Genomic DNA, 17,525 nt, shown 5'->3' on the forward strand with positions numbered 1-17,525 from the left:
GTTGGGCAACAAGGCAGACCGAAGCACCTGTGGATATGCAGCAAGGTCATCAGTAAAGAGAATAGCATCAAAGCACTGGTGAACAGCTAATAAGAGGGGGCAAGAGGTCAAGCGAAAGGGCAAGTGAGAGGGCGAGCAGGCAGAGGAGAGTGAGGGGGAGTGAGTGAGTGAATGCGTGAGTGAGTGAGTGTGCTGGGGAGGGAGAGGGGGACAGAGACAGAATGGGTGGGGGGGGTGGGGGAAGAGAGAGAGAGAGAAAGCAAGCGGACATTGGAGGATATTATTTAAACAGTGTTGCAAAACATGTGAATGGTATCTCCAGATCTATAGATGATGCAGAATAGTTTATAAACAGTACCTATCTGCAGTCGTTCTATCAGCTGATTTTCAGGAGCGCACATAGGGGACTTCCTGGAAAGCAAAAGTAAGCTGTTATTCTATGTAAAGGTAGTCAGAATTATCTGATGCGATAACACGCCTGTGTAAAGCGAGTCAGATTACTGTTAGATAAAGACTCACGCAGGTTTACTTTTCACAGCACTAAACCCATTTCAAAATATACCTCCCCACCTTCCCGGCAAATATCAGTCATTGTGTTAATAACATGTGAGCTTGCACACAAACACCTCATTCTGGGTGACAGACAGCCAGAGTGAGTATGGGTATTGGGAAATTTGGACCATGTTGGGAATTTGGCACAGAGGGGAAGAGGTACTCTTGGTATTTTTCCAACTTAAATCTTTAGAGTGGCCTTGCCCTGCTGTAGCAGTAGGGGCTACAAGGGAGAGTGTTGACTGATGAGTAGTGGGTAAGGTCAGGTAGGCAGTTCAACACCTTTAAGGTTCTGTGGTCTGAGGACTGTCCTACTGCACTCGAACAGAAAAGGCCCACGTCTGGTGAATGGGTGCAGAGTGTCATCCCAGCAAGCGTCCCAGACAGGGACAGGGAGGGGTCCCAAGGAGTTTTTTGGGTTGCCATGGCAATGTGATGGGATGTGCTGCTGTGTAACTTCGGCCGGTGCCAAGCCAAGCTGTCCGGCTTTGCAGTTCATTCGCCCTCTGCCCAGCCTGCGAGAGAGCCTAGCTAGCAAGTTGGACATTGTTTGCACCAAGCTCAGCCATCTGAGGGTTCAAGGTCACAGTGCTGTCCAGCTTGTGGCCTGAGCTCACCCTGGACATCGTGTCCGGGCACTGGCCTTCTTGACATACCAGATCCACCAGGAACAGATGTGCCAGGAGTACATCTACTGCAAGAGGACCAGCTGAAGCAGATGGAAAGGCTGTACACACCCAGCAGATCCAGGGCAAGGACATGAAAATGAGAGACAGTCGCGGCGAGGTGTCCTGAAGAAGCTACTGGGGAATATAAGAAACACAGTGAGATCTCCAAGAAACTGATGGAGAGGAAGCAGCAGCATCAGAGGCTGCAAGGCCTCTTATGATAGCCTGCGTAACATGGCCATGAGCATCGAGAGAGATGCAGCAGTGGCAGGAAGATCTCCTGGAGCTCTCTTCGGCCTCCCATGGAGACCCGCATGAGGAAGGAGTCCGGGGAGGGTGAGTTCTGCCTTTGGCTATCGTTGTTTGGCTCGCCAGTACCCAATGGCACGGATTCTCCCCAGGTGGTGGCCGAGCCCATTCTCACCGACACCAGACCTCCGGGGGCCAGCAGCTCCTTCAAGATGAAGGAAATGTGAATGTGCCTTGGCAGAGCGGAAGGGTGGAAGAGAGGGAGAGGACATCCTGAGTCCAGAGGCCCAGGGACCGGCAGTAATGCCAGCCACAGTCCAGAACTTACACGGTGACCTCCTCCTCCCTGGGATATCCAACCCAGCGTCACAGCCTACTGTCCCACCCCGAACAGTGACAGCCATCCATTAGGGTGCCCTTTGCTTAATGCAGTAGTGACCAAATCTAACACTTGGAATTGGTCGGCGTGACAATTAGTGGACATTCTGTGCCAGGTGGCAGGTCACCTTTTGGCTGTGGGCTATAAACTGTTAGTAGCATCCAGCTCCTGTTGGCCTGTCTCCCTCTCCCTCCACCCTCAGTGCGGATCTGTCAAAGCTGAGGACTGGTTGATCTCCAGCCTCCCGCATTTCACTGTGTTGCTTTTGTTCTTTCAAGGCTTCAACGAATAAAACTTTCTTGCCCTTACAAAAAAGACTTCCAGGGAAGGGAAAAAAACAAAAAGAGGTCCATGTTTAGTCAGGAAAAAGAGAGGAGCAAGGAAACAGACTCTAATTAGAGAGAATGGCTTCAGGAAAAAAAGCTTCAAATGAAGTGGGCTCAAAGGAAGTCCCTGGTAATGGGAGGGGGCTAAAGAAAAGCCCTGAAGGTCAAAGACAATCAATGGTCAGTCAGTCGTGCTGCAGGCCATTGGGGCAAAGGGACCCCTTTGGAGCAATGGTGTTCTGCTTGACGTAGCCAAAGAGCTGAAATTGTGCTCGAAAGAACTCAGGGATTTGGGAGAACAGAATCTAAAGAGACAACACTGAAATCTTGTGAAGTAGACCATCATTGAACCTGCCTGAATTGAAGTGGTTTTTGGAGAGAATTGGAAGACAAGATCTTCACAAGTGAAAGCTGCAATCCAACATGAGAGAGACTAAGGTCGTATTACAGATGCCTGGAAGGGTCTTTGAAAATCCATGGAATCTGTTGTGGTTGCAACAGTCATTTACTACAGAGCACAGTTTGCATGTTAATTCACATGCAAGTCATCCTGACCCTGACTGCTACAATACAATACAGACATTGTAAATGGTTTTATCTTACTTCCTTTGTATCATAAGGTTTATTTTTGTTTGTCCAAAACCCCTGGAATCTTGTGGTTTACTACATTAGCAAGTGTTTTGAATCTCAAACTTTGTCTGTTTTAAACAAAATGTTATTGGTCTCTAATCAGATCCCACCAACAAACATAGGTCTCTGGCCAAGGATTACGTACACACTTCTTCGGATATTTATCTGATTTCAAGTAAGTGAAGATTGTGTTTCACGCTTGACACAACCACTGTAATCAAATAATTTGTGCTTAGCTACCACAGTGTATTAATCAAAAGCAATGGAAACTAAATGGCTGAACAAATTCATTGGCTTGCAACTTGATAAATAGTTCCTGATTAGAGTCATGCTGTGCAACAGCTTTTCTTGCATTCTGCACTTCTAGTTTTTGTGCCATTTCCATCTGATTGCCACACAAATAGCTGGCAGCAGGTTTCACAGAGCAATTACTTTGTCAGATCTGATCTTGCATGGATATACAAATAGGTATATTTTCATATTAGTAGCCCAAATTCTAAGGGGTGAATCGTACACATGGAAACATACAAGATAGGAGCAGAAGGCAGCCATTCGGCCCTTCGAGCCTGCTCTGCCATTCATCACGAATATGGCTGATCATCCAACTCAATAGGCTAATCCCGCTTTCTTCCCATAACAAAGAACAAAGAAAAGTATAGCCCAGGAGCAGGCCTTTCAGCCCTCCAAGCCTGTACTGACCATGCTGCTTGACTTAACTAGAACCCTCTACGCTTCCGGGGACCGTATCCCTTTATTACCATCTCATTCATGTACTTGTCAAGACGCCCTTTAAAAGTCACTACCGTATCCGCTTCACTACCTCCCCCAACAACGAATTCCAGGCACCCACCACTCTGCGCGTAAAAAATCTGCCTTGTACATCTCTTTTAAAACTTGCCCCTCATACCTTAAAGCTATGCCCCCTAGTAATTGACTCTTCCACCCTAGGAAAAAGCTTCTGACTATCCACTCTGTCCCTGTCCTTCCTAATCTTGTAAACCTCCATCAGGTCTCCCCTCAACCTCCATCGCTTCAGTGAGAACAAACCAAGTTTCTAATCTCTCCTCATAGCTAATGCCTTCCATACCAGGCAACATCCAGGTACATCTTTTCTGTACTCTCTCCAAAGCCTCCACATCCTTCTGGTAGTGTGGCGACCAGAACTGAACACTATATTCGAAGTGCAGCCTCACTAAGGTTCTATAAAGCTGTAACATGACATTCCAATTTTTAAACTCAATACCCCGGCCGATGAAATAAGAAATAAGAAATAGGAGCAGGAGTAGGCCATCTAGCCCCTCGAGCCTGCCCCGCCATTCAATAAGATCACGGCTGATCTGTCGTGGCTCAGTTCCACATTCCCGCCCTCTCCCCATAACCCTTAATCCGCTTGCCTATCAAAAACCTATCAACCTGCGTCTTAAAAATATTTAGCGAGGCAGCCTCCATCACTTCAACGAGCAGAGAATTCCACAGATTCACCACCCTTTGAGTGAAGAAGTTCCTCCTCAACTCCATTCTAAAACGCCCCCCCCCTTTATCTTGAAGCTGTGCCCTCTAGTCCTACTGTCCTTTCTGAGCAGGAAGAGACTCCTCACCTCTATCGTATCCATCCCATTCATCATCTTATACGTCTCAATGAGATCTCCCCTCATTCTTCTAAACTCTAACGAGTACAAGCTTAGTTTATCCAGCCTCTCCTCATAGCTCAACCCCCTCAACTCCGGTATCAGCCTAGTAAACCTCCTCTGCACTCCCTCCAAGGCCAAAATATCCTTGCGTAAGTGCGGCGACCAAAACTGCACACAGTACTCCATTTGCGGCCTCACCAGTGCCCTATACAGCTGCAGCAAGACCTCCCTACTTTTATATTCAATCCCCTTCGCTATGAAGGCCAGCATCCCATTTGCTTTCCTGGCCACCTGCTGCACCTGCAAGCTGGGTTTTTGCGACTCACGCACAAGGATCCCGAGGTCCCTCTGCACCGTCGCCTGCTGCAGTTTTTCACCAAGTAAGTAATAGTCCTTCCTACCATTATTCCTACCAAAGTGGACAACCTCACATTTGCCAACATTAAATTCCATTTGCCATTTCCTGGCCCATTCGCCCAGCCTATCTAGATCCTTCTGCAGACTCTCCACACCCTCCGCACAATTTGTCGTTCTACCAATCTTGGTGTCATCAGCAAATTTCGACACCATACACTCGGTTCCCTCCTCCAGATCATCTATATAAATGGTAAATAGCTGAGACCCCAGCACCGACCCCTGGGGCACTCCACTCGTCACCAACCCCCAATCCGAATAGTACCCATTGACCCCCACTCTCTGCCTCCTATTTGACAGCCAATCCTCTATCCACGCTAACACCCTACTCCCAACTCCATGCCCCCTGACCTTGTGTAATAACCTCTTGTGAGGCACCTTGTCAAACCCCTTCTGAAAATCAAGAAACACCACATCCACCGGCTCTCCTCTATCCACTGCCCTAGACACATCCTCATAGAGCTCCAATAAATTCGTCAGACACGACTTCCCCTTAACGAAACCGTGCTGCGTCTGCTCTATCAAACAATTCTCAAGATGCCTCGCTATTTTCTCCTTGATCACGGATTCTAACATTTTACCTACAACAGATGTTAAACTAACCGGCCTATAATTCCCTGCCTTTTGCCTGCCACCCTTCTTAAACAACGGCGTAACATTAGCCGTTTTCCAATCTTCCGGCACTTCCCCGGAATCCAGCGACGTTTGGAAAATAATCACCAAGGCATCCACTATCACCTCCGCCATTTCTTTCAGAACCCTTGGATGCATTCCATCTGGTCCTGGGGACTTGTCCACAATCAGTCTGTCCAGTCTGTCAAGAACCGCCTCTCTAGTAACAATAATGTCATTCAGACCCTCTACTCCTACCATCTTTCCATCGCTAACACCCGGCAAACTATTCACGTCCTCCTCCGTGAAGACCGAAACAAAAAAGTTATTCAAGGCCTCTGCCATTTCCCCATCCCCTACCACTAAGTCCCCCCTCTCATCCTCTAAGGGTCCAACGTTCACCCTAGCCAGCCTCTTAAAAACTCTTGCTATCCTTTTTTATATTAAGCGCTAGCCCAGCTTCGTAGTTTATCCTACCCTACTTTATCAACTTCTTTGTCATTCTTTGTTGACATTTAAACCTCTCCCAATCCTCTTCTCGCCCACTACTCTTAGCAAGTATGCCGTATGCTTTCTTGACTACCTTCTCCACCTGCATTGCCACTTTCAGTGACCTGTGTACCTGTACACCCAGATCCCTCTGTCTATCAATACTCCTAAAGGTTCTGCCATTTACTGTATATTTCCTATCTGTATTAGACCTTCCAAAATGCATTACCTCACAGTTGTCCGGATTAAACTCCATCTGCCATCTCTCCACCCAAGTCTCCAACTGATCTGTATCCTGCTGTATCTTCTGATGGTCCTCATCGCTACCCATGCATCCACCAACCTCTGTGACGTCCACAAACTTACTAATCAAATATGTTCGATCCCCTTAGATCCCATTCGTCCCCAGTGCAATATCCAGCTACCTCTGAGTACATTCAATGTTTTGGCATCAACCATTTCCTGTGGTAATGAATTCCACAGGCTCACCACCCTTTGGGTGAAGAAATGTCGTTTCATCTCCATCCTAAATGGTCTACCCCGAATCCTCAGACTGTGAACCCTGGTTCTGGACTCCCCCACCATCAGGAACATCCTTCCTGCATGTACCCTATCTAATCCTTGTAGAATTTTATAAGTATCAGATCCCACCTCATTTGTCTGAACTAGAGCGAAAACAATTCTAAACTAGTCAATCTCTCCTCATACATCAGTCCTGCCATCTCCAGAATCAGGCTGGTAAACCTTCGCTGCACTCCCTCAAGAGCAAGCACATCCTTCCTCAGAAAAGGAGACCAAAACTGCATACAATACTCTAGGTGTGGCCTCACCAAGGCCCTGTATAATTCCAATAACACATGCTTGCTCCTGTACTCGAAGCCTCTCACAATGAAGTTCAACATATCATTTGCCTTCTTTACCCTTACTGCATCTGCATGCTTACCTTAGTGACTGGTGCACAAGGATACCCAGGTCCCACTGCACGCTCCCCTCCCAATTTACAGCCATTCAGGTAATAATCTGTCTTCTTGTTTTTGCTTTCAAAGTGAATAAAGCAGGCATGAGCAACACGGCTGGAGTGGGTTAACACTTCATAATGTCTGAAACATAGTTCAACATGCTTCCAATGTGCCCACTGCTATTTTAATAGACACAGATTGGGGGAAGACCTGCTCAAGATGCGAGTCTGATGCCTCAGATTGAAATAAAATTTTAGATCCTGGATTCAAACCAGGTTCCATAGAGCTCAGGAACTCCAGCAGCCAAATGGAGGCACAGATGATTAATCCAGCAGATAAGTGCATTTCCAGCACTGCTTTGGGCCAGAAGAAAAAGGAATGCAATGCCATCTCCCCCTGTCCCTTGCCATTCACCAACTACCTCACACCCCATCTTTCTCTGTGGTCTCACAATGCCCTTCGGAGCCTTGTGCAACCTCTGCTGGAGCAATAGCATGTTTCAGGGTGTTGGGAGTCCCACACCACTCCAATCTTGATGAGCTACTGTAAATCGTTGCATCAAGAATTTAAAGACATCTGATCTTTAGTTGTCATTATGGGGAGGTGATACAGTCCTCAGCAAACCAGAACTGACGCTTGATGTGCTGGAGCAGGAGCTGCCATTACCAATCACTTTTTTGACTGGCCACATTCATGAGTTAAGCATTCATCTGCCATGGGCCAAACTAGGCTCTGAACCTGTTGTTATCACCATAAAAACAATGGAATCTTTCAATGACCATGCGTACCACCGCCACAAAACTCAATCTCTCTCTTCCTCCCACCTCTTCACTCCCCGGCTGATTCCTAATAAGCTTCCTGCCCAACAGATGGCAGCCCTTCAATCTGAAGGCTTTGATAAAGGGTCGTCTGGATTCAAAACATCAGCTCTTTTCTCTCCTTCCAGATGCTGCCAGACCCGCTGAGATCTTCCAGCGTTTTCTCTTTTGGTTTCAGATTCCAGCATCTGCAGTAATTTGCTTTTAGCCCTTCAAACTGATTGGCTACTGGCCAAAACAATGCTGGGAAAAAGAATTGAACTAAGATCCTACCATTAAACTCTCTTAAACATAAGCTACTAAAACACCACTAAGAGACCACTAACCCAACCTCAGGGAAAATACTATTGGGGCCCAATACTCAATTTGTTGGTCAAGTTGTGTGTTGCTTACTTCTTGGACAGCTTTCATAAGAACATAAGAAATAGGAGCAGGAGTAGGCCATCTGGCCCTTCGAGCCTGCCCCGCCATTCAATAAGATCATGGCTGATCTGTCGTGGCTCAGTTCCACATTCCTGCCCTCTCCCCATAACCCTTAATCCCCTCTCTTATCAAAAACCCATCAACCCGCGTCTTAAAAATATTTAGCGAGGTAGCCTCCACCACTTCAACGGGCAGAGAATTCCAGAGATTCACCACCCTTTGAGTGAAGAAATTCTTCCTCAACTCCGTTCTAAACCACCCCCCCTTTATCTTGAGGCTGTGCCCCCTAGTCCTACTGTCCTTTCTGAGCAGGAAGAGTCTTTCCACCTCTATCCTATCCATCCCATTCATCATCTTATACGTCTCAATGAGATCTCCCCTCATTCTTCTAAACTCTAACGAGTACAAGCCTAGTTTATTCAGCCTCTCCTCATAGCTCAACCCCCTCAACTCCGGCATCAGCCTAGTAAACCTCCTCTGCACTCCCTCCAAGGCCAAAATATCCTTGCGTAAGTACGGCGCCCAAAACTGCACACAGTACTCCAGCTGCGGCCTCACCAATGCCCTATATAGCCGCAGCAAGACCTCACTACTTTTATATTCAATCCCCCTCGCGATGAAGGCCAGCATCCCATTCGCCTTCCTGACCACCTGCTGCACCTGCAAGCTGGGTTTTTGCGACTCATGCACAAGGACCCCGAGATCCCTCTGCACTGTTGCCTGCTGCAGTTTTTCTCCACGTAAGTAACAGTCCTTCCTACCATTATTCCTACCAAAGTGGACCACCTCGCACTTGCCAACATTAAATTCCATTTGCCAGTTCCTGGCCCATTCGCCCAGCCTATCTAGATCCTTCTGCAGACTCTCCACACCCTCCGCGCAATTTGCCGTTCCACCAATCTTGGTGTCATCAGCAAATTTCGACACCATACACTCGGTTCCCTCCTCCAGATCATCTATATAAATGGTAAATAGCTGAGGCCCCAGCACCAACCCCTAGGGCACTCCACTAGTCACCAACCGCCAATCCGAATAGCACCCATTGACCCCCACTCTCTGCCTCCTATTTGACAACCAATCCTCTATCCACGCTAACACCCTACCCCCAACTCCATGTCCCCTGACCTTCTGCAATAACCTCTTGAGGTACCTTGTCAAACGCCTTCTGAAAATCAAGAAAGGCCACATCCACCGGCTCTCCTCTATCCACCGCCCTAGACACATCCTCATAGAACTCCAGTAAATTTGTCAGACACGACTTCCCCTCAAGGTAATGCGCTAAAGTAAAGCTGAAGTTTATTTATTAGTGTCACCAGTAGGCTTACATTAACACTGCAATGAAGTCACTGTGAAAATCCCCTAGTCGCCACATTCCCGCGCCTGCTCGGGTACACTGAGGGAGAATTTAGCACGGCCAATCCACCTAACCAACACGTCTTTTAGACTGTGGAAGGAAACCTGAGCATCTGGAGGAAACCCACACAGACATGGGGAGAACATGCAAAATCTGCACCAAGCCGGGAAGCAAACGCAGATCCCAGGCACTGTGAGGCTGCAGTGCTAACCACTATGCCAGCATGTCACTGCCCCTTTTCAGAAATCCAGACTGAGGGGTCCAGGAATTCCATAAACCAGGAATTTTGGTAACAGCTTGTCAGCTCTGGAAACACTTTGCTAACTTTTGGAATCAGCAGGGAGAACAAAGAGAAACAAAACCAACCTTTTGTTTTTGCTCACTAAGTGAGGAATGAGAGATACCAGCAGCCTCCATTTACTGTGTGATAGAATAAATAGCACCAAAGCACTTCACAGGAATGTTACCAAACAAAAATGTGGCATCTAGTCATGTAAGCAGATACTAGATTTGAGCGATTGAATGTTTGGTCGTAAGCTACAGGGCAGCACAGTGGTTCGCACTGCTGCCTCACAATGCCAGGGACTCGGGTTCAATTCCCTGCTTGGGTCACTGTGCGGAGTTTGCACATTCTCCTCATGTCTGCATGGGTTTCCTCCGGATGCTCTGGTTTCCTCCCACATTCTGAAAGACGTGCTGGTTAGGGTGCATTGACCCGAATAGGCACCTGAGTGTGGCAACCAGGGGAATTTCACAGTAACTTCATTGCAGTGTTAATGTAAACCTTACTTGAGACTGATAAACTACTTTACTTTTTTCTATGTAGCTTTTAATAAGAACATAAGAAATAGGAGCGGGAGTAGGCCATCTAGCCCTTCGAGCCTGCCCCGCCATTCAATAAGATCATGGCTGATCTGTCGTGGCTCAGTTCCACTTTCCCACCCTCTCCCCATAACCCTTAATCCCCTTGCCTATCAAAAACCTATCTACCCGCGTCTTAAATAAAGACAGATTCAAAAAAGAGAGAGAAGGCAGGATGCTGAGAGGTTGAAGGAGGGAATTTCCTTAGGGCTCAGACAGCCCTAAGGAAAGACATCTTCCTATTTCGAGTGAAGGCATGTGTCCAGGTGATGGCAGCAGAGCGGCGAAGGTGATTGGTGGTTTCAGGTAATATTTGCATAGTGCAGTCACTGCGACCAGAGGTGGATTTCCTGGAGACACTTTCCTATTTCGAGTGAAGGCAAGTGTCCAGGTAAGGGCAGCAGAGTGGTGAAGGTGATTAGCGGTTGCAGATAATATTTGCATAGTGCAGTCACTGCCACCAGAAGGTGGATTTCCTGGAAAGACTTTCCTATTTCAAGAGAAGGCACGTGTCCAGGTAAGGGCAGCAGAGCAGTGAAGATGATTGGTGGTTGCAGGTAACATTTGCATACATGCAATCACTGTAACCAGAAGATGGTTTGCGGAGGAGCTGTCGTGAAGGGACAATTGGGAATAGTTTAGGGGTTTGTGAAAAAGGATGGCATGGACAAGTGGGGCTTTAGGGCCTGTTTCCATGCTGTAAACCTCTATGACTATGACTCTGTGATAGCCAATGCTGGAATAATGACAAATCAGGGATGTGTTAGGGACCAGAACTGGAGGAAGACAAGATCTGAGGATTATATGGCTGGAACAGGTTACAGATAACGGAAAGAAGAGCCCATGGATTGATTTGAAAACAAGAGCAAGAATTTTAAAAAGTGAGGAATTGATGGCCTGGGAAGCAATGCAGGTCAGCAAGTACAGAAATGACATGGAAATATATGGAGGCAGCACGGTGGCACAGTGGTTAGCACTGCTGCTTCACCAGGGAGCCAGGTTTGTTTCTGGCCTCGGGTCACTATGTGGAGTCTGCATGGGTTTCCTCCAGGTGCTCCGGTTTCCTCCCACAGTCCGAAGATGTGCGGGTTAGGTTGATTGACCATGCTAAATTGAGCCTAGTGTCCAGGAGATTAGCAGGGTAAATATGTAGGGTTGCAGGAATAGGGCCTGGGTGGGATTGTGGTCGGTACAGACTCGATGGGTCAAATGGCCTCCTTCTGCAATGTGGGATTCTATGTTAATCTACGATTACAACAGACATTACTGCAGAACAAATCCCCCTTTTAAAACTGTAAAGAGAGTCACATCAATAACTACAACGTGGGCTGCTGTTGTAAAGAGGTAAATCGCTTGAGCTGATAAATGGCAAGCAACATTCATGTCTGACCATTCATAGCCAGACAATGACCATCTCTAATGAGAGAGAATCCAACCATTACTTTGTGGTGTTAAATGGCATTACCATTGCTTAATCAACCAGTGTCAACATCTGGGGATGACCATTGACCAGGAAACGAACTGGACTAGCCGTATAAATGCTGAGGCTAAAAGAGCAGGTCGGAGACTAGGAATTCTAGAGCAAGTAACTCACCTCCTGATTCATAGAATCATAAAGTACCAACAGTGCAGGAGGAGGCCATGCAGCCCGAGTCTGCACCGACTCTGCGAAACAGCATCTTACCTAGGCCACTCTCCAACCCTATCCTGTAACCCCACGAGCACTGTCCAGCGTCTACAAGGCACAAGTCAGGAGTGTGCTGGAATACTCCCCACTTGCCTGAAAAGGTGCAGCTCCAACAACACTCAACAAGCTCGATGCCATCCAAGGCAAAGCAACCTGCTTGACTGGTACTCCATTCACAAATATTCACTCCCTCCATCACCAATGCATTGTGGCAGTAGATACAAGATGCACTGCAGGAACTCAGGAAGGCTTGGTCAGTAGCACCCTGCAAATTTCTACCAACCAGAAGGATAAGGGCAGCAGACATATGGGAACACCACCAGCTGGAGCTTCCTCTATGAGCCACTCACCATCCTGACATGGAAATATATCGCCATTCCTTCACTGCCTCTGGGCCAAAATCCTGGAACTGCTTTCCTAACAGCACAGCGTTAGAGCACCACATGGACTGCGGCAGTTCAAGGCTCATCACCCACTTTTCAAGGGCAATTAGGGATGGGCAATAAATGCTGACCTAGCCAGCAATGCCCACAGTCTATTAAAGAATACAAAAGCACAAAACCTTCCAAAATGGGAAGGATCAAGTAAAATGTTTGCATTTTTACCTAACAGAAGCTATGTCTTCCATGGTACAGATTGTGCAGACTTGAAGGAAAACACACAACTACTTTATGAAGCTATGTTTTTTCTTCAATGGACAGACTTTTACCCTAGCATGCCTGACTAGCCATGACTCACACCAGAGGAATTTCTACTCTCTTTACAAACACGTCTGATAGTCTTAATGCTTCATTACCAAGGAAAGACTGCTTCTTTACAGAATGTATGACATAGAAAGAGTGGTCATGATGTGGAGATGCTGGTGTTGGACTGGGGTAAACACAGTAAGAAGTCTCACAACACCAGGTTAATGTCCAACAGGTTTATTTGGTAACTCATTTGCTCTCGGAGTGCTGCTCCTCCATCAGGCATGTGGGAGTTCTATAAGGAGGAGTGACCATAGTATAATAGAATTCAGAACTCCCACGCTCCTGACGAAGGAGGAACGCTCCGAAAGCTAGTGGTGTTTGCTACCAAATAAACCTGTTTTTAACCTGATGTTGTGAGACTTCTTACCAGAGAAAGGGTGGCACAGTGGACAGCACTGCTGCCTCTCAGCATCAGGCACCCGGGTTCAATTCCAGCCTAAATGGCACAGGGTCAATAAGATTAAGCATGTAAATGCGCAGCTTAAAGACTTGTGTGGGAGAAGTGGGTTTGAATTCATGGGACACTGGCACCAGTACTGGGGAAGAAGGGCCCTGTTCCGATGGGACAGCCTTCATCTGAATCATGCTGGGACCAGAGTCCTAACAAATCACATAATTAGGGCTCTAGAGAGGGCTTTAAACTGAATAGGGAGGAGGGTTCAGTTGTACAGGAAATAAGAAAACCCAAATTAAACGAGGAGATAAGAATGCAGGTTAGCGATGTGGTGGATGGTTACCAGGCAATACAAAACAGGCGAATGTCTTTATGCACCAAGGAATTATAAAAAAACACAAGGAAATTTACCAGTGAGACAAATTTAAAAGCTTTGTATCTAAATGCATGAAGCAGTTAGTACAAAATTAATGAGCTAATGGCTCATAAATAGAAAGAAAAGGGTATGATTTAGTGGCAATTACTGAGGCATGGCTACAAGGAGACCAGGTCTAGGAATTGAATATCCAAGGGTACTCAGCATTTCGGAAAGATAGGCTGAAAGGAAAAGGAGGTGAAGAAAGGAATCAGTGCTGTAATGAGAAATGACATAAGCACGGGAGATTAAGATGTGGAATCAGTCTGGGTAGAAATAAATAGCAAAGGGAAGAAGTAGGAGTAGTCTCTACATCCCCAAGCAGTAGTTCCGTAATGGGGGCTTGCAAGAAAGATACGGCAAGAATCATGGGTGATTTTAATATGCACATAGATTGGAAGAATCAAACTGGCAAGGGTAGCCTGGAGGCAGAGTTCATTGAATGTATCAGAGAATGTTTCTTGGAATAACCAGGGAGCAGGCCACTCTGGATTTGATATTGTGCAATGAGGAGGGATTCATTGATGACCTCATAGTTAAGGATCCTCCAGGGAGGAGTGACCATAGTGTGATAGAATTCAAAATTCAGCTTGGGGTAAGAAAGTGGAGTCCCACACTAGCATTCTGGAATTAAACAAAGGAAATTACATAGGCACGAGGCCAGATTTGGACCGAACAGAGTGAGCAAGAAGGCTTAAAGGTAAGACAGTGGATGAGCAGTGGCAGTTGTTTAAGGAGATACTCAAGTCTGCAGAACTAAAATATATCCCAGTGAGGAAAAAAGATGCTAAGGAGGGTAAAAAACATCTATGGTTAAACAAGGAGGTAGGTCAAGGACAATATAAAGACAGGGTAAGGTATACCATTTTGCAAAGGCCAGTGGCAGACTGGGAGATTGGGAAACTTTCAAACATAAATAGAGATACTAAAAAAGTAATAAAAAGAGCTAAAATAAATTACAAAAGAAAACCAGTGCAAAATATCAAGAAGGATAGTAAAAGCTTCTATAGGTATATAAAAGGGAAGAGAGTTGCTAAGGTGAATATTGGTCCCTTGGAAAATGTAACCAGAGAGTTAATAGTGAGGAACACTGAAATGGCAAAGAAGCTAAATCAATACTTTGCCTCAGTGTTCACGGTGGAGGACACTCGTACCATTTCTATAGGAACGGGCAAGTCAGAGGTACTAGAAAGGGCAGAACGTAGAACAATCAATATCGATAGGGCAAAAAGTACTCAGCAAACTATTGGGATTGAGGGCAGACAAGTCGCCCGGGCCTGATGGCCTACATCCTAGGGTATTAAAAAAAAGTGGCAGCGGAGACAGTGGATCCATTGGTTATAATATTCCCTGAACACGGGAAAGGTTCCGATGGATTGGAAATATGCCAATATAAGGCCCTTATTTAAAAAGGGAGGGAGGCAAAATGTGGGAAATTACAGGCCAGTTAGTTTAACATCTGTTGTTGGGGAAGTGTTAGAATCAATTATCAAGGAAGCAGTATAAGGACATTTAGAGAGTCAAACACTATCCTTCAGAGTCAGCACGGTTTTACAAAGGGTAAATCATGTTTAACTGGATCTGGGTGTCCTCATTCATGAGTCACAGAAAACTAGCATGCAGGTACAGTAGATAATAAAGAAAGCAAATGGAATGTTGGCATTTATAGATAAAGGAATAGAATATAAAGATAAGGAAGTATTGTTGCAACTATACAAGGCACTGGTGAGGCCGCACCTGGAATGTCACGCACGGTTTTGGTCCCCTCATTTGAGGGAAGATGTAGTGGATTTAAAGGCAGTTCACAGGAGGTTCACCACATTGATTCCAGGGATGAGGGGTTTGTCGTATGAAGAGAGATTGAACAGTTTAGGCCGATACTCTCTGGAATTTAGAAAAATGAGGCAAGGTCAGATTGAGGTATACAAGATGATAAAAGGTATGGATAAAGTAGACATGGAGCAGATGCTTCCTCTTGTGGGGCATTCTAGGACAAAAGGTCTTAGGATAAAGGGCAGCAAATTTAAAACAGAGTTGAGGAGAAACTACTTCTCCCAAAAGGTTGTGAATCTGTGGAATTTGCTACCCCAAAGTGCAGTGGATGCTGGGACAGTGAGTAAATTTAACAAGTTGGTCAGATTTTTAGTTGGTAATGGGTTGAAGGGTTATGGGGAGAGGGCAGGAAAATGGGGATGAGGAGCAGATCAGCCATGATTGAATGACGCAGTGGACTCGATGGGCCAAATGGTCTAATTCTGCTCCAATGTTATAAACTTATGAACTTACTAACAGGACTTGTGAACAACAGGCAATTCTCTGCAAACACCCTTATGATGTTGGTAGTTTTTTTTTATTAGCAAATAACATTGTTCTGAACCTGGCCACTGGCTGTGCTGGAGCCAATGTAACCAGTTCAGTAATGGCTATTGTCTGGTAAATAAACTTCTTCACTTGTGGGTGGGAGATTGACATCCATAAGTCTGTCTCTAACAATATGCAATGAGTTTCTCTTTCCCTCCACAGTTTACAGGAACTGCCACTGAGAAAACCTATTGCCCCAACATCATAGGCTTTACCAAAACAGAAAATGCTGGAAAATCTCAAGTCTGGCAGTATCCGTGCAGAGAGAACAGAGTCAATGTTTCAAGTCTAGATGACCCTTTGTCAGAAGGTTCCTCTATCCAAAGACTTACCTCTGATGAAGGGGCATCCAGACTTGAGACATTGGCTCTATTCTCTCTCCACAGATGCAACTCGACCCGCTGAGATTTTCCAGCATTTTCTGCATTTGTTTCAGATTCCAGCATCCGCGATATTTTGTTTTTTATCATAGGCTTACCAACGTATGTGACACAAATCTCACTGACCAGCCAAGTGGAAATAGGCCTTTTCTTACACCCACACCCCCATCCTCTTAGAATCAATTTGCTTCTAAAAAAAATCCAAACCTGACATTTCTTAATAAACACTTCTCAGTTTATCTCAGCCTTTTCACACTTTTAAATTTTATATTTTCATTAGAATAGTAGAATCCCTACAGTGCAGAAGGAGCTCATTCAGCCTGTCAATCCTGCATCGACTCTGAGCATTTTACTCAGGCTTGTCCCCATAACACCACATATTTACTCTCCCCCCTCCCAATCCATCTAATCTACACATCTTAGACCACTAAGGGACAATTTAGCAAGGTCAATCTACTGTGCCCTCTCTGAAAGAGCATTTTATCTCGGCCAAATCTCCCACCCCACCTCATACCTGTAACCATAGCTAATCCACCTAACCCGCACATCTTTTACAGCGTGGGAGGAAACTGGAAAACCCAGAGGAGACCCACGCAGATGTAGGGAGAATGTGCAGACTCTGCACAGACAGAGACCCGAGGCCAGAAGTGAACTCAGGTCCCTGGTGCTGTGAGGCAGCAGTGCTAACGACTGTGCCAGTCTTGGACTACAAGCAATGGATTTTCATTGTTCTGAAAGAAATTGCATTTGCAGTGTCATTGTAAATGACTGGCAACGTATTGCCTCCCTCCTCAAACCCCTCACTTGGAGAATGGAGCGTTATGGTGAAATGTGTACAGTTTTCCTTCACACACTCACAACACAGACTGCTTTTTGCTCTTCCTGTAGTAAGCAGAGTGTTTCACAGGCCTTTGCTGGAAACTTATACGTCCAGACTAGAAACAAGAAAGGCCTTGCAATATTGTCATGAGAGCCTTGCACTCAAAAGAAGCAGGGGAAGGATTGACTTTGTTAACGGGAGGTTATATTAAATGGGTTACCATCAGCATTTGAAATAGCTCAGAGTACAATTTCCCATGGCTTTCATATGCAGCGTATTCTCAGGTCAGCCCAAAGTACACGAGACACTGTAAAAGCGATCATTTTCTTTTTAAACAATGATTGTTGAACTGTT

General features: G+C 45.9%; 1 protein-coding gene and 1 pseudogene across 2 annotated transcripts in view; one reads left to right on the forward strand and one right to left on the reverse strand.

Moving 5' to 3' along the window:
- The window catches only part of mindy4 (MINDY lysine 48 deubiquitinase 4), a 194,725-nt gene that overhangs the window by 120,622 nt on the left and 56,578 nt on the right, over positions 1-17,525 (reverse strand). For both annotated transcript variants that reach the window (XM_080213582.1, XM_080213573.1), the window contains exon 6: positions 359-411. In XM_080213582.1, coding sequence (XP_080069708.1) covers positions 359-411 — 53 coding nt within the window. The remainder of the gene's footprint in view (positions 1-358; positions 412-17,525) is intronic.
- On the forward strand, positions 977-1,538 carry LOC145351784 (E3 ubiquitin-protein ligase CCNB1IP1 pseudogene; annotated as a pseudogene).

The sequence above is a fragment of the Carcharhinus amblyrhynchos genome, chromosome 2 (assembly GCF_965287045.1).
Source record: "Carcharhinus amblyrhynchos chromosome 2, sCarAmb.v2.hapA, whole genome shotgun sequence".
NCBI lineage: Eukaryota > Metazoa > Chordata > Chondrichthyes > Carcharhiniformes > Carcharhinidae > Carcharhinus > Carcharhinus amblyrhynchos.